At 42.7% G+C, this 26,160-nt stretch overlaps 1 protein-coding gene across 1 annotated transcript in view; it reads right to left on the bottom strand.

The window, feature by feature from the left end:
* RTF1 (RTF1 homolog, Paf1/RNA polymerase II complex component) overlaps positions 1 to 25,788 on the bottom strand; it is a 54,722-nt gene extending 28,934 nt beyond the window's left edge. The window contains exons 1-2 of the mRNA XM_072808863.1: positions 25,574 to 25,788; positions 10,843 to 10,953 (exon numbers count right to left, since the gene is read on the bottom strand). Coding sequence (XP_072664964.1) covers positions 10,843 to 10,953; positions 25,574 to 25,780 — 318 coding nt within the window. The 5' untranslated portion in view covers positions 25,781 to 25,788. The remainder of the gene's footprint in view (positions 1 to 10,842; positions 10,954 to 25,573) is intronic.
* Positions 25,789 to 26,160: the final 372 nt, after the last annotated feature.

Genomic DNA, 26,160 nt, shown 5'->3' with positions numbered 1-26,160 from the left:
CTACAGTGGGCTCCAATCGGCTCCTTGCTCAGTGAGGAGTCTACTAGAGATTCTCTCTCTCTCTCCCTCTACCCCTTCCCTGGCTTGTGCTCTAAAATAAAAATGAATAAATATTAAAAAATAAAAATACATATTCTTATGAATATGGCTTTTATTTTTTAAAGATTTTATTTATTTATTCATGATAGACACACAGAGAGAGAGAGATGCAGAGACACAGGCAGAGGGAGAAGCAGGCTCCATGCAGGAAGCCCGACGTGGGACTCGATCCCGGGTCTCCAGGATCACACCTTGGGCTGCAGGTGGCGCTAAACCGCTGAGCCACCGGGGCTGCCCAAATATGGCTTTTAGTACCGAGAAGCTGTTTTAAGCCGTTTGTATATTTACTTTCTAAAAAAGTATCTTATTTTTGATAAACCTTTATTTAAATTTAACATCTAATTTTAAAAACAATATATGCTCTTTATATGAAGCTTTGAAGACATAGGAAAATACTTTTAAAGTTAAAAAAAAAATCATTTGGGGGCACCTGGGTGGTGCAGTTGGTTAAGCCTCAGACTCTTGGTTTTGGCTCAGGTGGTGATCTCAGGGTTGTGAGATCAAACCCCCTAATGGTTTCCATGCTCAGCACATAGTCTATTTGAAATTCTCTCTTCCTCTCCCTCTGCCACTTGTGCTCATGCTCTCTCTCTCTAAAGTAAATAAACCTTAAAAAAAATTACTTGTATTTTACCACCCAAAGATATACAATCACTTAAAATTTGGGGACCAGGGGATCCCTGGGTGGCTCAGCAGTTTAGTGTCTGCCTTTGGCCCAGGGCGTGGTCCTGGAGTCCCAGGATCGAGTACCGCATCGGGCTCCCTGCATGGAGCCTGCTTCTCCCTCTGCCTGTGTCTATTCTCCAGGGGAAAAAAAAATCTTTGGAAGATTACTAGAACTCATTTGAGTGTCTTTCTCTACATTAAATAGTAATACATAAATAATAATGAGACTGGTCCCCCCATTTTTTTAAAGATTGTATTTATTTATTCATGAGAGACGGGGGGAGAGAGGGGGAGAGAGGGGGAGAGAGAGAGAGAGAGAGAGGCAGAGACACAGGCAGAGGGAGAAGCAGGCTCCATGAAGGGAGCCCGACGTGGGACTTGATCCCGAGTCTTCACGATCATGCCCTGGGCCGAAGGTGGCGCTAAACCGCTAAGCCACCCAGGCTGCCCCAAACTACAAGTTCTTGAATGTTTTTGGTCTAAGCACCTATTTGAAATATTTGCTCAACATCTCTTCTCCCAAGATGACAGTCTCTGATAAATCACAAAGGACAGGGTCAAAGCTTATGGCAGACAACATCAATACAGAAATACCTTAATCTAGTTACAGAGCTCAGAGGTTGTTTCCCTGTCCCTGAAAAAGTCTTATTCAAAAGTCTTATTCTGTTGACCCTAAGACAGAGGTATACGAATCCTTCTTTCATTGCCAGAGTGTGGTAGTAAATGGAGTCTGAAAAGTAAAGGACAGGATTTTTTTTTTTTTTTTTTTGTAAAGGACAGAATTAAAGGGATGCTCTTAGGCTTTCCTCATCCAGCAGAGAGTAACAGGAAGTGACCTGGCATTTAATTTTTATTTTTTAAAAGTTTTTATTTATTTATTCGTAAGAGACACAGAGAGAGGTAGAAACATAGGCAGAGGGAAAAGCAGGCTCCTTGTGGGAAGCTCGATGTGGGACTCAATCCCAGGACCCCAGGAGCATGACCTGAACCAAAGGCAGACAACTCAACCACTGAGCCACCCAGGTGCCCCATTTTTTTTTAAGATTTATTTTACAGAGAGAAAGAGAGAGAAGGGGGGGCATGAGCACACATGCACTCACAAATGGGGGGAGGGGCAGAGGGCGAGTACCTCAAGCAGACGCCCCGCTGAGTATGGAGCCTGAGAGGTAGGGCTCGATCTGCCAACCCATATGATCCTGACCTGAGTTGAAACCAAGAGTTGGATGCTTAACTGACTGAGCCCCCCAGGTGCCCCTGACCCAGCATCTTAAAATTGTTTTGGGAACTGTGACTCTACTGAAAGGCAGGCTCTGCTGTGACCTTGAAAGTGCCCTAAAAAGTACCATACAGAAGGTGAGAATGAGAAGATAAGCGCCTGCTGATGGGCATCTGAGTAAAGAGGCCAGAGTATCCCCCAGTGAGAGCTGTTCAAAAATAATCTGGGAGACGCCAAGGATGTGCTGCCCATCAGGACTGTCATACACATGACTACCTGCTCTCCTGGGCCTTCTACGTGGAGGCAGGCCCACACATATCACCAGGGAAGCATCATGTATACAAGTAGTCCGGAAAACCTCAAACAGAGACTGGAAAGAAGTGATCTTAACTACTAAATTAAAAGAGATCAGCACTTTGACTCTCACTGATGTAACAGATACTATAATGGGCAGCATTATCTAATGATACAAGGAGGGTTAGTACTATACAACCCTGTGCCAGCTTGAATGTGTGGGGGTGGGGTAAGCAGGTCCTACTCTGGGAAGCAGATGACCTTACTGGCACTCAGCTGACAGATCAGGAACATGGGGTGGCAAGTGGTTGTTTTGGACTTGGGTAGCATTGAGATGCAGGATTTTGAACATCTTGAGGCAGAAAAGCAAAGAAACTTCAAGATTTCATAGAGGTTATGTCTAATGGGCAAGGAAGATCATATTCTAGGTCTCAGGATCCAGAATAGAATCCACAGCAGGGCAGTTACTCTGAAATGAATTTACAAGTAAAATGAAATACATCGAGTTAAGTAGGGTTCAAGAACAGCTGGGTTAGTGATAAACCACACTAGACTTAGGGGTTAAAAGAACTGGAATACATCCCAAGCCCTTAACCTGAGAGTGTTTCCTTATCTGTACAGTAGGAATAGTAATATTACCTTGACTACCTATCAGGGTAGTTTGAGACTCAAAGGAGAGAGAATAAGAGAAGTAGAGAGACCACATCAGAAACCATGAAATTCTATATAAAGATAGGATACTATTTTATGATAGGAAAAGGAACTCTTTAAGCCTGTTTTAATATCTGAAAAAGGGGAGTCCAGATGATCTCTATGAATCCTTGGATTGATTGATTGATTGACTGATTTGAGATAGAGAGAGAGAGAGAGAGAGAACAAGCTGGGGGGAGAGGCAGAGAGCTTGACCCCAAGATCATGACCCGAGCCAAAGGCAGACGCTTAACCCATTGAGCCACCCAGTTGCCCTGACCTCTTGGATTTTTAAAGTTGTAGGATTCTTCATGAACTGAGTGGAATACTAAGTCAAAGCAACTATCAAAAAGATTCTGTAGTCATTATTCTAGACCTTGACGGGGACCAGCAAAGAGGTGTGTGGGGGAAGACATGGTTCCTGATTTTGGTGTTTTGTTTTTTTCCTGAAGGTAGAGAAGGATCAGCAGAGTTAAAGAATAAATGCAATTTAACAGAATATTAAAGAGTATGAAAGGTATGAAGAATATGAAGGATAACTAAAGCTTTCTTTTACCTTCTACTGTGTAACTAATCAAAGTACAAACGATACTACTGTATTCTAAGACATCCCATATGTTTTTTTTTTAATTTTACTTATTTATTAATGAGAAACACATAGAGAGTGCGAGGCAGAGACCCAGGCAGAGGGAGAAGCAGGCTCCATGCAGGGAGCCCGACGTGGGACTCAATGCCTGGGCTGAAGGCAGCGCTACACTACTGGGCCACCTGGGTTACCCCATCCCATATGTTTAATTGGAAAACACACAGAATCCCTACACTCAGTCACAAAAACTTACAGCCTAGTTATGGAGAAAAAACAAAAGTGAAACAGCAGTCATACAAAAAAATGTAAAAGATAATCAGTACCTCCATTCCACTGCTTGGTGGAAGTATCAGAATATAAACAAGTTTGAACAAGTGGTCCATGAAAATCACTTCATTTTTCTAAATTCTTTTTTTTTTTTTTAAGATTTTATTTATTTATTCATGAGAGACAGAGAGAGAGAGTCAGAAACATAGGCAGAGGCAGAAATAAGCTTCTCGACATGAGCCTGATGCGGGACTCAATCCCAGGAACCTGGGATCACAACCTGAGTGAAAGGCTGACGCTCAACCACTGAGCCACCAAGGTGCCCCCATTTTTCCAAATTTTTATGATGAGATTTTATAGTGTCTAGGTAAATCAAGTGCTACTGTCTGTTATCTACATAGCCAAGAGCCAAGAAGTATGTAAAGAAAAAAAAAAAAAAAAGGCTTGTAAGGAATCCACATAGCTGTTGCTAAAATCAAGTACTAAAGCAGAGCATTCAGGGGATCCCTGGGTGGCGCAGCGGTTTAGCGCCTGCCTTTGGCCCAGGGCGCGATCCTGGAGACCCAGGATCGAATCCCACATCAGGCTCCCAGTACATGGAGCCTGCTTCTCCCTCTGCCTGTGTCTCTGCCTCTCTCTCTCTCTGTCTCTGTGACATACATACATACACACATACATACATACATAAATATAAAGCAGAGCATTCAGACTTAAACTACAGCGGGTCACCTGGGTTCCTGACCCCAGCACAGATCAGATGCAGGAAGCTGAGAGTAGAGAGACTACCAAAAGAGGAGAAGAGGGGTGCCTGAGAGCTCAGTCGGTTAAGCATCTACCTTTGGCTCAGGTCATGATACCAGGGTCCTAGGAACAAGCCCCAAGTTGGGCTCTCTGATCAGTGGGAAGCCTGCTTCTCTCTTTCCCTCTGCCTGCTTGTGCTCTTTCTCATTCTCTGTCAAAGAAATAAATTAAATTTTTTTTTTTTTTAATTTTAAAGAGGAGAACAATAGCCACTCCTTACCTACATTCACAGAGGAGAAAGAAAAGATGTAAAATGCACTACCACACATTCTGGAAGTCCTTATTTCACAATATAAGCAACTGCCATTCATAATCATGACTAAATCAGCAAGAAAAACTATATATAATAATACGTATCAAAAAATTTCAAGTATAGTGATTTTCTAGATTTTTAAAGACTTAGTTTCAGTACTAGGGTAATTCATCTAAGTGGAACATCTTGTTCCAGAGGTATAGTGTGTATGAAAACTCCACTAAACCAATATACACACAGGGAAATACTAGCTTAGCAGGGAAGGCCTTTCTTGAGAGCTTGTGCTAATTAGGTATTATCTGTATGGTAAAGCAATCACAAAATGCTCTTGGATATCTAGGTTGACTTCCCAGAGAAGTTGTTATTAAATGAATTTATAAGGAAAAGTTGTACCATTTTCAAAATGTTCTTTTTTTTTTTTTAAGATTTATTTATTTATTCATTCAGGGAGAGAGAGAGAGACAGGCAGAGACACAGGCAGGGGGAGAAGCGGGCTCCATGCAGGGAGCCCGACGTGGGACTCGATCCCGGGTCTCCAGAATCACGCCCTGGGCTGCAGGCGGCGCTAAACTGCTGTGCCACCGGGGCTGCCCCATTTTCAAAATGTTCTATTAATAAAAATACTGGAACCAGTAAGCGATAACAGAGTGGGAATAGGAGTGCAACTAGATCCAAGTGAGAGAATCTGAAAGATCAGATAAGAAAAAAAAGAGAAAGCAGCAGCTTCAGAAAGAAAGTAGAGCAAATGAAATGGGGGAAAAGCAAGAGAAGAGCAAAGTCTTCAAAGAGGCAGTGGGGGCATAATTGCCTCCAGAAAGAAAGGGAGAAGTTCTAGGGAAGAAAAAACAGGTGTGACAAGTACTGAACTACAGGGCTGGGCCAACTGCTTTTATTTATCAAAAATGCTGAAAACAAGACCATACAGGAAACTTTTAAAAATAACTCTTGCTTAGGCAGAGGGTATCAGATAATTCAGGAGTTTCCTTACTTTGTCTAAGGCAGTTTTATTTGATTTTGAACAATAAAAAAAGGGTTTTCTTGTTTTTTTCAATGTGATTTTTACTAGTAACAAATAAGGAAATTGGGGTTTTCTTCTTATTCAGCATAGCTGTTTCTTTGAGATATACCCTGGTTTTTTTTTTTTAAGATTTTATTTATTTATTTATTCTTGAGAGAGACAGAGAGAAAGAGAGACAGAGACACAAGCAGAGACACAAGCAGAGGGAGAAGCAGGCTCCATGAAGGGAGCCTGACGTGGGACTTGATCCCGGGTCTCCAGAATCATGCCCTGGGCTGAAGGTGGCATTAAACCGCTGAGCCACCCGGGCTGCTCCATGAGGTTTTTTTTTTTTTTAAAGATTTTTTTATTTTTAGGTTATCTCTACACCTAATGTGGGGCTCAAATTCACAACCCTGAGATCAAGAGTCACATGCTCCACCAACTGAACCAGCCAGGCTCCTAGACCCACCAGGTTTTTAAGTAGGATTCTGAGGGTGCCTGGGTAGCTCAGTTGGTTAGGCGTCCAACTCTTGTTTTTGGCTCAGGTTAAGATCTTGGAGTCCTGAGATCGAGCCCCATGTAGGGCTCTGGACTCGGCGGGGAGTCTGCCTGAGATTCTCTCTCTCCCTCTCTCTCCCCTTTGCCCTTTCCCCCTATTTACTTGCTCTAAAATAAATAAAAATCTTAAAAAAAAAAAAAAAGGATTCTGAAACACTTGGTTTAGGACTCTGTTCTTCCTAACAAATGGACATTTTTGTTTGGGTCATTTTTACCCCCCTATCTTGTGAATGAGCAATAGCTAGCTCTCTCCTCATCATTTTTCCTCCCTGCCACTCCTATATGCACTCCTAGTGATGCTTTTCCTATCAAATGCTTTCAGGGACAGGAAGGGATAGCACCAAAATGCCACACCATGGCACAAAGACCTACTATTGAGATGTGCTTTCCAATTTCCCAAGCTTGGTCAATGTAAACCTTACAGAAAGAGTCCTGCATCTTATTTTTACATGTGCCCCCAAGATATCATTGAGAATAATCTCTTCACGAATAATAATACACAAGTATATTTTCTTTCATTAAATTTAGGTTTTCCTCCCTGCAAAGATACTACACATGAAATATCCACCATTCCCTCCCTCCCTAAACCTTACACTTTATGTCCAACGTGCCCACTTTTTTCTGCATAGGAAATATCTTTTCTCTCTCTTCTTCACCTGCCCCTGATCAATTAGCTAGATACCTTCTGGCTCTGAACTCAGAGCGTCTCTCTCCTTCTAACAAACTACCCATTAGCCTTCTAACTCAGTTCTTTTTTTTTTTTTAAGATTTTATTTATTTATTCATGAGAGACACAGAGAGAGGCAGAGACATAGGCAGAGGGAGAAGCAGGCTCCATGCAGGGAGCCCAATGTGGGACTCGATCCTTAGAATATCTTTAAGGCAGCCATAAATCTGAGTTCATGTTATACCACTGAGTTCTCCAGTAGTTTTCAGGGTTTTAAAAAAAATTTAAATCTTTTTGGACAGCCTGCTTAACTGTCCAAAATAATGAAATACCTGAGCTTTGAGGTGATCTGTGCTAAGCTAGTAGCCTAGGCCAAAGACTGATATGATAATGCAAACCAAGGAGGCACCTTTCAGAATAACCATGTTGTAGAGGCTGCTATTCCAACAGGAGGTGGGGAGAAGGAGGCTGGAGTAGAACTCTACGTAGCAGGTGGACCTGGGACCCAGAGGCAGCAGTAAGAGCTAAGAACCTTGTGGGGGGAAGTTACTCCAAGTCTCATCCCCACTGAGCAGGGTGCAGCTTATGTGTTAGCTTATTCTCTAAGAAGCACATAAGCAGTTGGGTAGCATTCTAAGATGAGGACATTTAGACTTGGTTAAGTAGCTATGAGTGACAAAGGGAATCATAAGCCATAGAAGCTTTTAGAACTGGATCTCCACTGGTACAAGTTTTGGACTCCTCTAATACTAGGTTGACACATACTCTGCCCTTCTGGTAGAAGCAGCTAAAAATAATAAAGGGAATCCCTATAGTAACTGTATACCCAGGACTCCGATCTAATAACAGGAATATGGAGAACCAAATACTTCAAAGGAACCCACAGAAGCCAACTTTGGAAACATGAAAAATAAAAGTAGTTCGTGTAGGAATAGTGGGGAAAGGAATTACTTCAAGATTTTCCCATATTGTCTATGCATTTTTAAAAAAAAATATTTTAGGGATCCCTGGGTGGCGCAGCGGTTCGGCGCCTGCCTTTGGCCCAGGGCGTGATCCCGGAGATCCGGGATCGAATCCCACATCGGGCTCCCGGTGCATGGAGCCTGCTTCTCCCTCTGCCTATGTCTCTGCGCCTCTCTCTCTCTCTCTGTGACTATCATAAATAAATTTAAAAAATAAAAAAAAATAAAAAAAAATAAAAAATATTTTATTTATTTATTATTCATGAGAGACAGAAAGAGAGAGAGGCAGAGACACAGGCAGAGGGAGAAACAGGCTCCATGCAGGGAGCCCGACATGGGACTTGATCCCGGGTCTCCAGGATCACGCCCTGGGCGGAAAGCGGCGCTAAACCACTGAGCCACCCGGGCTGCCCTGTCTATGCATTTTTTTAAAAGAAAAACAAAAAAGCAAACTATTACTTCATTGAGCCCACTACTTTTCTAACAGATTGAGTCATTTTATCAGTTTGAGAGGAATTACGGTTCCTCTAGTTAGTTAATATAGTATATTAAAAATAAACAAAACAAAAGAAAAAAACTCCTATGTTCACTACCTCTTGCTGTGGAAAGCAATTTCAGGCCTATTGAATTACTTACGATTAAAAACTTCACTACAGTCAATCAGAATGCAATCATTCCTAATTTGCATATGTGGGCACTGGTAAATACTGTTTTAGCTGTTAATTAAACTTCATTATAATAAAAACACTTTTGACTTTAGTGGAACTTTAAAGCAAAATAAGTATACTGTTAAAAAAATATTTACCTAGGGGTGCCTGAGTGGTTTAGTCGCTTGAGCATCCAACTCAATCTCAGCTCAGGTCTTGATCTCAGGGTTGTGAGTTCAAGCCCCATGCTGGGCTCCGAAACACACACATACACACACACCCGTCCCAACTGCAGGCTATGAGATACAACAGAACGGTGGTATCTAGCCTCTCTTTAGGAAATTACTAAAAGGAAAAAAAGTATTTTAAATCAAATGAGGAACATGTAGGAGGGCTTCAAGCCCTTTCCCTCATTCCCTCTTCCACTAAGGTTCTAGATCTTTCAGGGTTTTGTTTGGTGGTGAGCAGTTTGGAAAAGTCACTTTGGTTTAAACAAACAGCTGAATTTTCCTCCTTAAAAGTTACCACTACCACTCTGAAGGTGCTGATTCAATCTATCCAAAGAAAGCTTCTTGTCTTGCTAAGATATTTCCCACTAACATTTGGCATTCTTTTTTTTTTTAATTTTTTAAAAAGATTTTTTCATTTATTCATGAGAGAGAGAGAGAGACAGACAGACAGAGACAGAGACATAGGCAGAGGGAGAAGCAGGCAGGCTCCATGCAGGGAGCCCGATGTGAGACTCAATCCCAGGACTCTGGAATCACGCCCTGACCGAAGGCTGATGCTAAACCATTGAGCCACCCAGGCATTCCTTTTTAAAAATATTTTATTTAGGGGATCCCTGGGTGGCTCAGTGGTTTGGCGCCTGCCTTTGGCCCAGGGCGCAATCCTGGAGTCCCCGGATCGAGTCCCACGTCAGGTTCCCGGCATGGAGCCTGCTTCTCCCTCCTCCTGTATCTCTGCCTCTCTTTCTCTCTATGCCTATCATAAATAAATAAATAAATCTTTAAAATAAATAAATAAATAGATAAATCTTTAAAATAAATAAATTAATTAATTAAAAAAATATTTTGTTTACTTTTTAAGCTATACCCAATGTGGGGCTTCAACTGAGGACCCTAACATCAAGAGTTACATGCTCCACTGACTGAGTCAGCCAGGCACCCCAACATATGGTATTCTCTCTCTCTCTCTCTTATTTTTTTATTTTTAAAAAAGATTTTGTTTATTTATTCATGAGAGAGAGAGAGAGAGAGAGAGGCAGAGACACAGGCAGAGGGAGAAGCATGCTCCACGCAGGGAGTCCGACGTAGGACTCGATCCCGGGTCTCCAGGATCAGGCCCTGGGCTGCCCTCTCTCTCTTTTAAAGATTTATTTATTTGAGAGAGTCCTCATGTGCAAGTTGGGGGAGGAGCAGAGGGAGAGAATCTTCAAGTAGACTCCTTACTGCATGCAGAACCTGATAAGAGGCTCGATCTCACAACCCTGAGATCATGACCTGAGCTGCAACCAAGAGTCAGACACTCAACTGACTGAGCCAGCCAGGTGCCCCAATATATGGCATTCTTGACAGAATTTCCTTTTCCTTTTTTTTTTTTTTTTTTTTGTTTTTTTTTTTTGAGAGAGGGAGAGAATGAGTGCATGCACAATGAGGAAAGGGCAGAGGGAGAATCCTAAGCAGGCTCCATGCTCAGAGCCGGGGGAGCTCAATCACAGCCCTAAGATCATGACCTGAGCCAAAATGAAGAGTCTGCTGCCTAAAGGACTGAGCCACTTAAAGGCCTCCAGGATTTCTTTTCTAACATGAAAGTGGAATAAAAACAATGAAAAAAAAACCCCAATAAAACAGAGATGAAGGCTAAGAGGTTGTGCCTCTGCTTTTGCAACAGGGCTGGAAACAAGCAACTAAACAATAGTCACAAGTGCCCTGCAGAGGGGCCCACTAGGTAACTAACCACACATCGAAACGTGACAATTCAAGAGCTTTCCGTACACAATTCTATTTCCCTAAGAAGTTCTGGTAGATCTCAGGCAGAAACATCTCAGTTTAAGGAAAAGAAGCTGTCAGGAGTCACCAACTCAGGACCGTCGAATACTGCTCAGTCCCTGGGGCCAAGCCCATCCACACCCACCTCGTCATCACTGTTGGACGTCTCAGAGTCTGAGGAGGCTGCAGGCTGACTCACAGGCGGCTCCTTCTCCTCAGAGTCACTCCGCTTCCGCTTTGCCAGAGACAAGAGCTCCTAATAGGGCAGAAGCAGACACATGAGTTTTGCTCAACAAAGAAAAAAACATTCAAGTATAGCAAAATGCCCACCTTACCTAGGTCTCTTCTACCTCTGTGCTTTCAACTGAAAATCGTCATCACGGGGACTTTTATCACACAGATACACTGCCAGTATTCCTAAGCACTAAAGAAATGTTTTCAAAATCTGTCCCTTTCTTCTTAATGGGAAATGTATGTCTGAAATGGAAAAATGACTATAAAAGTGAACTGCAGGCTACTCCCAAATTGTCACTATTTCCACTATTTCCAGCTACAGGAGTACTGAATCTTAGAAACTGATATGAGACCCATGTTTTTAAAGGTAATTTGTTTACTGTTTTTACAAGTCTAACTAATATTCCAAGCATCCTCTTATTGTAATTCATGGAAAAAATTGGCATTTGTGGGATTGTTCTGAATAAGCTGACAAACTACAAGATTTTTTTTTCCTGGTGATTTATGACAGATTACAGTGGGAGGGATGTACCACTAAGAGTTATGGCTAGAACCAGAATTTGCTCTCACATGGTTCCTCTCTTCTGTTACTTATTTTTTTTTTTTTAAGATTTTATTTATTTATTCATGAGAGACACAGAGAGGGAAGCAGAGACACAGGCGGAGGGAGAAGCAGGCTCCATGCAGGGAGCCCAACGTGGGACTCAATTCTGGGTCTCCAGGATCACACCCTGGGCCGAAGGCGGCGCCAAACCTCTAAGCCACCAGGGCTGCCCTCTTCTGTTATTTCTTATCAACTTAGTCCAGTAACTCAAAAATGCAACAAAAGGAAATTTCTCTGGTTCTTGCTCTCTGTAGTATCATTACCAAACCAAAATTATTCTGTACTTACTAAGCACCAGGTACTTTTCTAAATATCTAATATTTAATCTTCATGACAATCTTTTTTTTTAAAAAAAAAGATTTTATTTATTCATTCATAGAGACACACAGAAAGAGGCAGAGACACAGGCAGAGGGAGAAGCAGGCTCCATGGCAGGGAGCCCGATGCGGGACTCGATCCCGGGTCTACAGGATCACACCCTGGCTGCAGGTGGTGCTAAACCGCTGCGCCACCAGGGCTGCCCTCTTCATGACAATCTTAAAGTATGTATTGTCATCATCCCTATTTGAAGATAAATTAAGCAGCAGGAGAGGTTAAAAATTTACTCAGGGTAACACAGCTAGTACATGACAGAGCCAGGATTCAAGTCAGGGCAGATAGAACCCTAGCTCAAAATTCAGTCATGGTTTATCAGTCTAAAACATGTTTCCCTTCTGCCAAAAAAGAGAAAACTACTACTAATAAATACTAGTAGTATTATTTCTTGATGATGATGGTGTTCTACAATTAAAGGTCAAGTGCCAAGATGGATTTTAAAATAATAGACTGCCTACAAAGTATCTGTTTTCTTCTTCCAGTTTCTATTTTAGGAATAGACTGGCCAGAATGAGAATATGACCTTCTCAGATTAACAGCTGACCCACTCTTCTTCATAAGCAGTCATGAAATTTTACTCTTCTCATTGCACTGATGAGAGCTACCATACCAACTTCCTGAAAAGGCTGAAGATCATAAGAACATCTACTTTTTCACTGTAAAATATTAACTCGTATAGACAAAATGCAAATTACAGCAATAAGTGTGTGTTTACTGTCTTTTAAAAACTTTAGGGGGCACCTGACTGGCTTAGTCAGTGGAGCACATCTCTTGATCTTGGGATGTGAGTTTGAGCCCCACGTTGGGAATAGAGATTACTTAAAAATAAAATCTTTGGGGATCCCTGGGTGGCGCAGTGGTTTGGCGCCTGCCTTTGGCCCAGGGTGCGATCCTGGAGACCCGGGATCGAATCCCATGTCGGGCTCCCGGTGCATGGAGCCTGCTTCTCCCTCTGCCTGTGTCTCTGCCTGTCTCTCTCTCTCTGTGTGTGACTATCATAAATAAATAAAGAAAAAAAATATTTTTTTTTTTTTTTTTTTTTTTTTAAGAAAAAAAATATTTAAAAAAAATAAAATAAAATATTTAAAAACAAAACCAAAAAACAGGTGCACCTGGATGGCTCAGTCAGTTCAGCATCTGACTTTAACTCAGGTCAGGATCTCAGGCCCTGGGATTGAGCCCTACATTGGGCTCTGCACTCAGTGGGGAGTCTGCTTGTCCCTCTCCCTCTGCCCCTCCCCTTACTCATGTACGCATGCTCTGAGAAATGAAATTTTTCTTTTTTTTTTATTTTTATTTATTTATGATAGTCACACACAGAGAGAGAGAGAGGCAGAGAGGCATAGGCAGAGGGAGAAGCAGGCTCCATGCACCAGGAGCCCGACGTGGGATTCGATCCCGGGTCTCCAGGATCGGGTCCTGGGCCAAAGGCAGGCGCTAAACCGCTGCGCCACCCAGGGTTCCCGTGAGAAATGAAATCTTTAAAAAATAAATTTGTGAAAAAAAAAAACACACCTTGAGGTATAATTTAGTGCATTTTATTTTTTCTTATGTATAAATCCTAAGAATTTGACAAATACATAGAGTTTAACTCTTTCCACAATTAAGATATAGGATAGTTCCATCATCCCCACAAATATTGCTGTAATTTGCATTTGGTTAATAGGAGTTACCGTTGTGATACAAAAAAAGGGTGTTCTTATGAGCTTCAGGCTAACTTCCAGGAAGTTAGTGCTCTTTATATCCCTCCCTCCATCCTCTGACAACCATAGACCTGTTTTATGTCCCTATAGATAGATCTGCTTATTACAGAATAACATATAAATAGAACTGTATAGTATGTAACCTTTGAGATTGGCTTTTTTACTTAGCATAATGCATTTGAGATTCATCCATGTTGTAGCACATATTAGCAGCTTGTTCCTTTTTATTGTTAAGTAGTATTCCATTGTGTGGATGTATCACACTTTATTTACCAGTTGCAAAATACTTGGGTTTCCATTTGGGAGCAATTACATGTTCATATACAGGTTTTTGTGTGCATGTAAGTTGTTGTTTTTTAAGATTTATTTTAGGGGCACCTGGGTGTCTTGGTTAAGTGTCTCCTCGGTGGGGAGTCAGCTTCACCCTTTCCCTCTCTCTCATATAAATAAATAAAATTTAAAAAAAAGAAAAAGATTTTAGATTGTGCATGTGAGATAGTGCAAGCAGGTGGGTGAGGGGTGGTGCCAGAGGGAGGAGGAGAGAAAATCCTCAAGCAGACTCCTTGCTAAGGGTGGAGCCCAATGTGGGGCTCGATCCCAGGACTCTTAGATCATGACCTGAGCTAAAATCAAGAGTCAGATGCTTAACCAACTGAGCTAAGTGTAAGTTTTTATTTCACTTGGGTAAATACCTAAAAGTGGGATTGCTGGTAATTGGCATATGGCCTTTACTATTATCTTTCCCCCTGAATTACCTTAATGCAAATTTATAAAGTTTAGAAAGATTTCTGTTAAGTGATGTGATCTCTTTCCTGACCCTTTGAGATTCACAAATGCACTAGAAATCTGTTTTAACACCAACTCATTATCAACTGGGATTTGGAAACCTATCCATCAAATCCTGCCCTGGAACATTAACAAGTGGTAGACAATCATTAAAAATTACTGTAACTAAAAAAAAAAAAAAAAAAAATTACTGTAACTAAAGTGTTAAAATGTTAATACTCCCTTCCTGATAAAGTTCCACTCCATACTAAAAACCTAACAAATGTCTCTCCTTCATCCACAAACAACTGCATCTGATAGACATAGTCCTTCTTCTCCTATGACATAAATACCATATTAACAATAGTGTGGTGACAGCAAAGACATTCTTAACAATGTGAAATATACAAGTTAAGAATTGTACAGGAAATTACTGGGGGAACATATGGCAAATTACTCTTTATAGTTAAGTCCCCTAGGCTACCAAGGGCTCGTAAGTACAGCCAAACAGACCAATGTGCAACAGAAAGGTCTTTTCAACGGGCACATGTGAAGAGAGCTACTATCTGTAGGAGTGACTGATCCAACAACCAGGACTTGAAAAAGCCAATCTAAAACTGATCTGGGGATCCCTGGGTGGCGCAGCAGTTTGGCTCCTGCCTTTGGCCCAGGGCGCGATCCTGGAGACCCGGGATCGAATCCCACGTTGGGCTCCCGGTGCATGGAGCCTGCTTCTCCCTCTGCCTATGTCTCTGCCTCTCTCTCTCTGTGTGACTATCATAAAAAATAATAATAATAAAAAATAAAAAATAAAAAAATAAAATAAAACTGATCTGTATGGGGATCTCTGGGTGGCTCAGTGGTTTAGTGCCTGCCTTCGGCCCAGGGTGTGATCCTGGAGTCCTAGGATTGAGTCCCACATCAGGCTCCCTGCATGGAGCTTGCTTCTCCCTCTGCCTGTGTCTCTGCTTCTATCTCTCATGAATAAATAAAATCCTTAAAAATAAATGAATGAATGAATGTGATCTGTGCACAGGGTATAGGTCCACCTGCAGCTCTCTCCTGCCAGTACAATTCAACAGTACCATGCTTGCTGAGACGTTTCTGCATGTCCAGTGATGCTCTCTCATCACTGTCCCTATATTTCAACTCATCCAGTGAAAACCTTCCCTATTTTTCTTGGTGTTTGTCTAAGGGAATGGCAGTTGGGGGTGCCAGCATGGTATTTCAAATTTAAGCTGAACTAAAGATCTGCTTAAATTAAGTCCAATGCCCAATATACTAAAGGTATGGCTGTGTAGGACACCACATCTGTCTTCTAGAGCAGTTTCATTAACATTGTTTAAAAGCCATATTTAACATTAAACTAGACTGTCAAAACTGAGACCCTAAAATAAAGCAAGCCTAACTACACCAAGGTAATGTTTGTTAAAACAGTATTATTCTGGTTAAGATTAGAATTCTAATCCCATCAATACATGAAGACTCATGAACCTTAAGATTTAATTCCCCTACACCATCATTCACAGTGTACTTTTTGTGAGGTTATATCAGGATCAATTGGCAATAAGGCAACCTAGCTCCCTCCTACTTACTTAAAGAAAATTAAATCTCATCTCTTAAATCAAACCTCCCGTGATCACATGAAAGTGGGATACATATTCTATACCCCAGAAATGAGACTAAAAGCCCATATGGATAGGCCTCGGAGGTTTTTATGGCTAATTAGCATGCTGAGCTCTTTTCCCCTTATTCATTCCACAAATATAACTACTGTAAATAATTATTACCAGCTAGCATGACCAAACATCTTGGTTTGCTCAAGACTGTCCTGGTTCTAGCACCTGAATGTCCTGAATTCTAGAAACTCCTCAGTTCCAGGCAAACTGGGACAGATGGCCCTACTACCGGCACCTATTATGTACCACCAAGCCATGGGTAGACACTCATGAAAAAAGGAGACAGTCATTGACCTTGAGTTTAAAAAATGAGTGAGGGAGACAATAACACAAAACTTGTTATATCTCATGATAAGTGCTAAGAAGGAAGTGAACCAAGTGAATGAGGAACATATCTGTGATAGGGTGATCCACGGAGGCTACTCTGAGGCAACTGCATTTGGATGAAGGAGAAAAGAGAGGTGCAGTTCTCTGGGCAGAGATCTCCAGGTGGAATAGCTAAGGCCCTGAAGATGGCAACAGCTTGGCCTGGTCAAAGAACTGAAGGAGAACCGTGTGACTGGAGCTTAGAGGGCAAGGGGGAGAACAAAGTAAGGCTGTTTAGAGGTAAGAAGAGACCAGATCATTCCAGAGTTTATAAAGCAGGATCAGGAGCAAGTGTCTTATTTGAAGGCAAAGGGAAGCCATCAAATGGTTTTAAGGGGAGTAACCACTCCCAGAGGGTTTTTTTTAAAGAGCACTCTGACAGAGGGGCCAGGGTGGGAGTGCAGGAAGGAGTCATGAGGAATCCAGAGCAGTGTCATCAGAGGGAATGGTGACCTGGACCGGGGAAGTAGCCACAGGACAGAGAGAGGGAGGACTAGAGAGATAGTGAAGAAAGAGGAGTAATTCACACGGGTTGGTCATTCATTCATTCATTCATTCATTCCTGAGAGACACACACACAGAGGCAGAGACATAGGCAGAGGGAGAAGCAAGCTCCATGCAGGGAGTCCGATGTGGGACTCAATCCCAGAACTCCGGGATCACACCCTGAGCCAAAGGCAAACGCTCAACTGCTGAGCTACCCACACGTCCCCACACAGGTTTAAATCTGAGATGTGGGGGCACCTGGATGATTCAGTCAGTTAAGTGTCTGACTCTTGATTTGGGCTTAGGTCATGATCTCAGGGTTGTGAGATGGAGCTCCAAGTCTGGCTCTGCACTGGGCGTGGAGCCTGCTTAAAATTCTCTCTCCCTCTGCTCTTCCCCATCTCTTTCTCTCTCTCTCTCTCTCCCTCCTTCCCCATCCTTCCAGAAAATTATATGATATGATATGATTCTTTCATATCAAAACTATAGGCAGAGGAACAGGATTTCAATGGTGGATACTTGGTTACCTTTCAGATGTAAGGAATGGAGCCATTATGTGTATGTTTTTTGGGACAGAATGGTATTTGTTTTGTTGGAACTATTTTATTTTATTTTATTTTATTTTATTTTTTAAATTTTTTTTTTATTTATGATAGTCACACAGGGGGAGAGAGAGAGAGGCAGAGACACAGGCAGAGGGAGAAGCAGGCTCCATGCCCGGAGCCCGACGTGGGATTCGATCCCGGGTCTCTAGGATCCCGCCCTGGGTCAAAGGCAGGCGCTAAACCACTGCGCCACCCAGGGATCCCCGTTGGAACTATTTTAAACAAGCATCTATTATTTTTATCATGTTTTTGAAAAGATTTATTAATTTATTTGAGACAGAGATTGCACAAACGGGAGCGGGGAGGGAGGAGTGAAGGATAGGAGGCGACTCCCTGCTGAGTCCCAGGACCCTGGGATCATGACCTGAACGGAAATCAAGAGTCAGATGCTTAACCAACTGAGCCACCCAGGTGCCCCTCTACTATTTTTATTGAAAGAAAAATAAAACAATGAACATATATACAAAAACCATTCTGAGTTTTTAAAAACTTTTTATTTTTTATTTTATTTTTTTAAGATTTTATTTATTTATTAATGAGAGACACAGAGGGAGAAAGAGACAGAGGCAGAGACACAGAGGGAGAAAGAGACAGAGGCAGAGACACAGGCAGAGGGATCCTGGGTCTCCAGGATCACACCCCGGGCTAAAGGCAGCGCTAAACTGCTGAGCCACCCGGGCTGCCCAAACCATTCTGAGTTAATTCCAAAGTGGCAGTATAACAATCCTTTATATTTCACATGATTCCCAAATAATTATAATTGTAGTTAAACTGAGTTGTATAAATGCCCACAGTTATAAAATTGACAAAATCATTTTCCAACCCATTCAAAAACAAAAGGCACATGATTTTTTTTTTAAATTCTACTATTGTTACTGGTTTTTACTTAGTTCCCTTTTCTTTTTTTTTTTTTTTTACATTTTTTAAATTTATTTATGATAGTCATACAGAGAGAGAGAGAGAGAGGCAGAGACATAGGCAGAGGGAGAAGCAGGCTCCATGCACCGGGAGCCGACGTGGGATTCGATCCCGGGTCTCCAGGATCGCGCCCTGGGCCAAAGGCAGGCGCCAAACCGCTGCGCCACCCAGGGATCCCTATTTCCTTTCTTTAAAGATTTTATTTATTTGACAGAGAGAGAGAGAGAACATGCACACATACCATCGGGGGGAACAGGAGAGAGAGAAGGAGGCTCCCTGCTCCCAGGACCTGAGCAGAAGGCAGATGCTTAGTAAACTAAGCCATCCACGTGGCCCTTCTTTTTCTAAGATTCTATGTATTTATTCCAGAGAGAAAGAGAGAGTGTGCAAGCAAGAGTGAGCCAGGAGGAGGAGGAGCAGAGGGAGAGGGACAAGAAGATGCCACACTGACAGTGGAGCCCAATGCAGGGCTCAATCTCAGAACCCTGAGACCATGACCTGAGCCAAAGCCAGGTCACCCAGGTGCCCTAGGCAGGCATTATTTTCAACTACCTATTTGACATCTCCACTTAGATTAACTCAAAGACAACTTTTTTATTTTTATTTTTAAAGGCTTCATTTATTTATTTGAAAGAGAGCGTGTGCACAGGCACACAGGCAGGGGGAGTGTTAGAGGGAGAAGGAGAAGCAGACTCTCCACTGAGCAGGGAGCCAATGTGAGGCTCCATCCCAGGACCCTGAGCCACTCAGGTGCCCCTTCTCATTACAAACAACTTTCAACTCCACATCCATGAGGGAATTCATGCTCTTCACCTTTATACCTAATCTTCCCCTAGGTTCCCCATCTCATGCTAGGACTTCCTCTTCCTCACTCCCAACATCCAATCAATCATCAAGTCCTCTCTCATTTTATTCTGAATATTATGTCCAATCAAATCTACTTCCTGTTGCCTCTGTAAGCACTGTACCACTCCAAGTCAGGCATTCATTCAGCAAACATTGACAGGGTACCTGCCGCATACCAGCCACTGTCTTAGGTGCAGGGATACTATAGTGAACAAACAGCTTTGCCTTCCTGGAGCTTCCATTCTAGTGGAACTTAATGCTTTCTACCATCTCTCACCTGGACTCCTCTTTCTACCACTTAACTGGTGTCCCTTTCTCCAAGCTACTCTCCACCTGACAACCTAGGCAAACTTTTTAAAAGACAAACCTGAAGCCTTTTCTAGCTTAAAATCCTTCAGTGGTTTCTCATTACCCTCAGAATCAAGCCCTTTAACATTACCGACATGGCCCTACAAATAACTTTAGAACTTTTTAACCCCAGCGCAGAGTAAGATCAATTATATCTCATGAGCCAGTATTTTTACAAAATACCGGTAATAACAATAATTCTTTTTTTACAATAATCCTTTTTACTAAGACTGATACATGATTGATTTCTTTCTTTCTTAAGATTTTATTTTTTTAAAGTAAATGCTACAAAAATAAATAAATGAATGAATGAATGAATGAATGAATGAAGTAAATGCTACATTCAACATGGGGCTCGAACTTACAATCCCAAGATCAAGAGTCACATGCTCTACCAACAGAGCCAGCCACGCGCCCTTGATGTTTTCTATTTGATTCAATTTCATTTTCATTTTTAATGCTGGTTGTTATTCACTAAACTGACTTTCTCATCTTCAAAGGGTCCAAACAGGGACTACTACAGCTTCATTTGTACCTTCTCTCTCTTCAACCCATTAAATTCCAGTCACTGTGTGTTTCTTTCAGTTTCATTAGGGTGCTAGGTCCTTCCTGTCTCAATGCTTTTGTGCATGCTAGTCCTTCAGCCATGAACACTCAACATGCCTCAACTGTTTACCCTAATCTTTTCCTTAACACATATTCCAACTCTGTTTAAGTGTTACTCCCTCCACCGTAGTATAGCATCACTTGTCACACTCTCACAGTATCCTTGCTCTTCCCTTATAGCCTCTAGTCAAACTGTGAGGAAAAGACCCTGAGCAAAGCTTACCCCACACTCACCACCCCCTCTGTCTCCTCTAAGCTTCTTGAAGGTGGAAACTGCTTCCATTTTGTTCACTCAATAGCCTCAGTGCCTAATACTGTCTAACACATTTGTTGCAAGATAAACAATCTCTGCCCTTGGGGAACTTACAGTTCAGAAAGGGAGCAATAAGTACACCAATAGATCTGGTGCTCAAAGATGGGTTTTGAATTTTTCCTAAAAGCCTCTTCGCTAAAGCTCCCAGGGGACTCAATCTCCCCTGCACAGAAAAGGTAAGTGAAATTAGCAAATGAGTTACATCAAGCTGGATTGCAACATGACACAAATTAAAACTTCACAGGTTAACACTTGACACTTCTCACAAGTTTTTCATCTTAGACTTCTATGAAATTCTGCTCTAACATAAAAGAGGCACAACTTTTAAATTTCCAACTTTTATGGGGAAGGTTTATGGAAGGATACTTTATAACAATGATATTTTTTACATTAATATCTAAAAATAACTCCCAGAAAATACTTAGGGGCCTATTTTTTCAAACACAAATTTTATTATTGCTACAAGTATCACGAGCAGAGAAGAGGACACAGCAACATCACCATTTTATTTTATTTTATTTTTTAACATCACCATTTTAAATAAGAAAGGAAATTATGAAATAAAGCATTCCAGTATGCAAGTAGCTCATTGTTTTTCTTGAGAAAGACAAAGTTTTCAGAAATACTGAGTTATACTGATCTGAATAGAGAACTCTTTTTTTTTTTTTATTTTTTTTTTATTTTTTTTTATTTTTTTTTATTTTTTGAATAGAGAACTCTTATTCCTTTATTATCTTGGATGCTTTTCATTTTATAAGACCCACAGCATAAATATTATTCCACAAAAAGTGACATTCATTATTTCCAAATAAGTACGTGATAGAGTAAAAAAACAAAACAAAACAAAACAAAAACAAAAAAACCCTAGGTTTGCTTCAAACTCTTTTCCAAGAGGTGCCAAAAGCAAGTATCTTCAGGATTTGCAACTTTAAAATGCTGAAGATGAGGCACCCAGGTGGTGCAGTGGGTTAAGCATGTGACTCTTGGTTTCAGCTGAGGGTATGATCTCAGGGTTGTGAGATGGAGCCCTGCTTCCAGTTCCATGCTGAGTGCAGAATCTGCTTGAGATTCTCTCTCCTTTACCCTCTGTCCCTCCCACTCAAGGGTGCTCACTCGCTTGCTTGCATGCTCTTTTTCTCTCAAATAAATAAATCATTTAAAAAATGTTGAAGAAAAGGTGTGCCCAACATAAAAAAAATAAGGTCACTATCGGGCCACATTTTAAAAGAAATCCTTCAAATTCTCAAAGGTCTGAGTTTTTAAAAGTTAAAGCAATTTTATTTTACTTTTTTTTAAAGATTTTATTTATTTATTCATAGAAACACAGAGAGAGAATGAGAGGCAGAGACACAGGCAGAGGGAGAAGCAGGCTCCACGCAGGGAACCCGACGTGGGACTCGATCCAGGGTCTCCAGTATCACACCCTGGGCCGCAGGCGGCGCTAAACCGCTGCGCCACCAGGGCTGCCCCAGTTAAAGCAATTTTAAACTACTTTGATTCAGTTCCTACACATCTCTTCCCATGATGAAGAAAGGAAAAAAGGAAATAGGCCTCAATAAAAAAGCATCCCAACAATTCAAATAGCTTCAGAGATTCAGTACAGCCAACAGCTCTGCTACCTCAAATACGTCCGTCAAGTTTCTTCCATTGTGCACACACTATAAGCTGGGTCGGGAGGCTATTTCTCTCCCCAACTAGAGTATCATACTAAAAAGATTAACTTAAAAAAAAAAAAAAAAAAAGATTAACTTGCAAAAAAAAAAAAAATGATTACCTTGCACACAGAATATGGTCTCGATCATTAAGATAAATAAGTACCTAGACCCTACCTGGTAAAAACGCAGAGTCCAGGGCTCTATCTCCTGAGTCTGATTCAGTAGGTCGGGGAGCCCCCGCAAAGTACATTTTTTTAAAAATTTTATTTATTTATTCATGAGAGATACAGAGAGAGAAGGCAGAGACACAGGCAGAGAGAGAAGTAGGCTCCATGCAGGAGCCCAACGCGGGACTCGATCCCGGGACTCCAGGATCATGCCCTGGGCCAAAGGCGGGCGCTAAACCGCTGAGCCACCCAGGGATCCCATTTTCAATAAGCAACCGAGAGAGTTTCTGACACAGGTGGTCCTCCTCCCACCACCAGGAAGAATCAGTATAGTAGGCTTACCTGCCTCACCTTCAGCAAGGACTAAGTTGGAAATATTTCTAGCATAATGGCTTAGAATCCCTTCTGGAAAACCCAGGAACAAAAGACCTCCTTTCTAACTGCTTCACTCTCACACTAGACACTTAGATTTGTTATGGTTTTGTCTTTTCCACAAGGACCTTACACTAGACAGCAAATATGACGCTATACCCCTAATGAAGACCCAAAACTAGGTGGAGCAGCCAAAGACATCTTGTTTAGAAAGGCCCAAATGCATTAATTTTGTTCTGAGGATTCCAAAGACCCCCAAACCAGCCTGATTTTGAACTTCTGCTAAAGGTCTCTGGTGAAAAGTTCTAGAGGGCAGACTGATTCCTCTGAGAGCCTAGCGCAACACTAAACAGATAGAAGGCAAGGGTACCTCTGTTAGGATATGCAGGGAAAGGGAATTTTGATCTGGTTCCCATCTGATATAAGAATGCCAATAAGTGGGGATCCTTGGGTGGCTCAGAGGTTTAGTGCCTGCCTTAGGCCCAGGGCGTGATCCTGGAGTCCCGGGATCGAGTCCCACGTCGGGCTCCCTGCATGGAGCCTGCTTCTCCCTCTGCCTGTATGTCTGCCTCTCTCTCTCTCTCTCTCATGAATAAATAAAATCTTAAAAAAAAAAAAAAAAAGAATGCCAATAAGTGTAGTTGAAGAGGAGAAAGTTGAAATTGCTGTTAAATTAGGTATTACTTACAAATTTTATGCTAATTTCTTTTCATAAACAGAGCTGGGTTTAAGTTGCAACCCCTTCCAGTGTCCACTCTGGAAGAGCTCATTGTGGATCAGGTAAAACCTCTCTACCACAAAAAGAAAACTCTGAACTCATTTCATTTGTTAGAATTTTGTGGAAAAAAACTTTATTCATCACAGGAACAGAGGTCTCAGAGTGCTTTACCAAGGAAGCTCCCATATAATCTCTTTAATTGATGTAACAATTCCCTCCAAATTATTCAAAGTACTTTACAAATATGAATTCTAGCAACATGGAAAATGACCATTAAATATCTTTCTCATTTTGCACTATAAAAAGTTAAAAGACTAATAGATTAAGTTGGTATAGTGAAGAGTATGTGCCTTACAATCGTGCAGATGTGGAGTTCAAATTTCAACTCTACCACTAACAAATTGTGTTAATCTAGGTAAATGACTTCTTCAATCTCCATCTTCCTCATATATAAAATGGAGAAAAATAATACCAATTCCACCATAATTTGAAAACTTGACAAGGTAAATAAAGCACTGATTGAGGGGACTGGCTCACCCCAAGCACTATGTAAATGGTAGCTGATGTTTTCACTGCAAATACCTACATTTCTGGATTAAAAAAAAAAAAAAATCTAATCCTCCCAAATGCCAGTCTAAAATTATCAACCAAACTTTTCCAGCCAAGAATGGATTTTTTATAGTTTTGTAAATTTCAAGAGCCTTTCAGCCAGAACATTTTCAACTTTTAATTCCTATCCCCAAACAAGATTTTCTCCCTTTGATAAAGTTCCACTATTTTCCCATACCACCATTTTCAAAACAGTCCTCTTTTCTTCAACACACTTCCAGTCCCTCCTCCTTAAAGTCCACTCCTTTTAAGCTCTAATACTTTAGTCCTGAGACCTGTGGCCTAATACAAAGAAGCAGCCATTTACACAAAAGCCTCGGTTTGCAAGTGCTTGTACCAATATTAATTCTTACAAACACTTGATCCTTGTAATAGTCCAATTAGATACTCAAGGCTAATGTATCTAAATTTTAAGGTTACAGACAAAAAGATACATAGCTAGAAAAACAGCACAGCCAGCCTAGAACTCAAAATTTCAGATTCTAAGTTCAGTACTCTCTATTTAACTTATAAAGCTACTACCTCTAGCATATTCTTTCTTTTTATTATTTGTTCACAAAACACGCGGGGGGGGGGGGGGCTCTCTTTAAATCTAGTATCACTAGAGCGTTGTTGTAAAGGACAGCTTCCTCCCTACAATATTTTCTAGAGTATAACAACAGTTCAACCCCAAGACAGTGAGACCAAAAGTTACTTTCAAAGGTTCCTGCACAATCTTCAAGTAAGAAAGCATTCTGGGATGCTGCATGAAAAGAGCCAAGAGGCCTCAATCCTAGTCCTTCCAAGCCGTCCTATGTATTTCTCCACTTCTGCCCTCTTTCCTCCTCTCAAGTTTTCTTTGGTTTGACATCTCAACGGGCCTCTTTTCTCCTCTCAAGTTTTCTTTGGTTTGACATCTCAACGGGGACCCTTCTCAACCACAAACGACCGTCGTTGCCAAATAGATTTGTGCCCAAAGCTTAAGTTTTTCTCATTAAGCACGACAGAGGTTCCCTAGAACTGTTTAAGGGTGCCTCTCCTCCAGGTCCACATCTCTTGTCTGAAAAACTTCATCTTCCAGAGCCTGCATCATCTCGCCCCCCGCCCCCACCACCCCACACTCACCCTTGCACCTCCTCCAAAATCTCCCAGCCTCCCGGGTTGGCGGACGATACTTCCTATCTCTCTGGGCCCGGATCTCCAGGCCTGCAGCCCGCCGCTCCGATCTGACCCGAGCAGATCACGGACCCCGCTGGTCCCCCAAGCCCGAGGCCCACCAGCCTGGTCCCTGCCCCGCCTCCCCGCCCAAGGCGCCAAGTCCTCGGGGCTCCGTCTCCAGGCCCCGGCCGGACTCCAAGGACCCCGGGCGCTGCGGGGAGGACAAGAACGAGGTGGCAGCGGAGGTCAGGGTGCGGGGCGGGCCAGGAGCTCGGGCCAGGAGGCCCTGGGCCCGGCCGGCTCCAGGCTCCGGTGGCCCGGGCTCAGCCCTCTCGCTCCGCCGGCCCGCGCGTTCGCGGCCTGCCCTCACCTGATCCAGGTTCTCATCGCTGCCGCTGTCCTCCGTGTCCGAGTCGATCACGACGCGGCCTTTCCGCTTCTTCACCATGGTGGTCCCCCGGCTCCCACGCCGGACGCCGCCCGGACTCCCCTCTTGCCCGCCTGCCAGTGGGACCGCCACCGCCGCCGCCGCCGCCGCCGCCGCCGCCGCTCGACCCACACAAAGGCGACCGCGCATGCGCGCTCCGCTCCGCCCCTGGCCCCGCCCCCCGCTCGTCGCACGCCGTTCGCCGGCGCCCGGCGCCCCGCCCTGCCCCACCCCCGACGCAGCGTGGGAGGCGGGCCCGACAAGGTTGGGTTCCGGACAGCCGACGGCGGTCGCTTACCCTGCGCGGGCCTCTGGAAGCTGGGTGTGTCGCTTCTGCGGGGCCGAAGCTTGGTGTGCTACGTACCTATCGTGGACTGGTGCTGCAAGCATCTGGGTCCACTCTGGCAAGCCTTTCAACTGCTGGAGTGTCTAGGGCGACTTCAGGGCCTGGCCGCCTGGAAGACACAAGTTGGCTGGACCACGCAGAGGGCACCCGTCCAGAATGAAGCCTGCCTACCTGGGTTGTGCAA

This window comes from Canis lupus, chromosome 32, assembly GCF_048164855.1.
Source record: "Canis lupus baileyi chromosome 32, mCanLup2.hap1, whole genome shotgun sequence".
Taxonomy (NCBI): Eukaryota; Metazoa; Chordata; class Mammalia; order Carnivora; family Canidae; genus Canis; species Canis lupus.
Note: the sequence above shows the minus strand (reverse complement) of the source record. Positions and strands in the feature narration are given on the sequence as shown.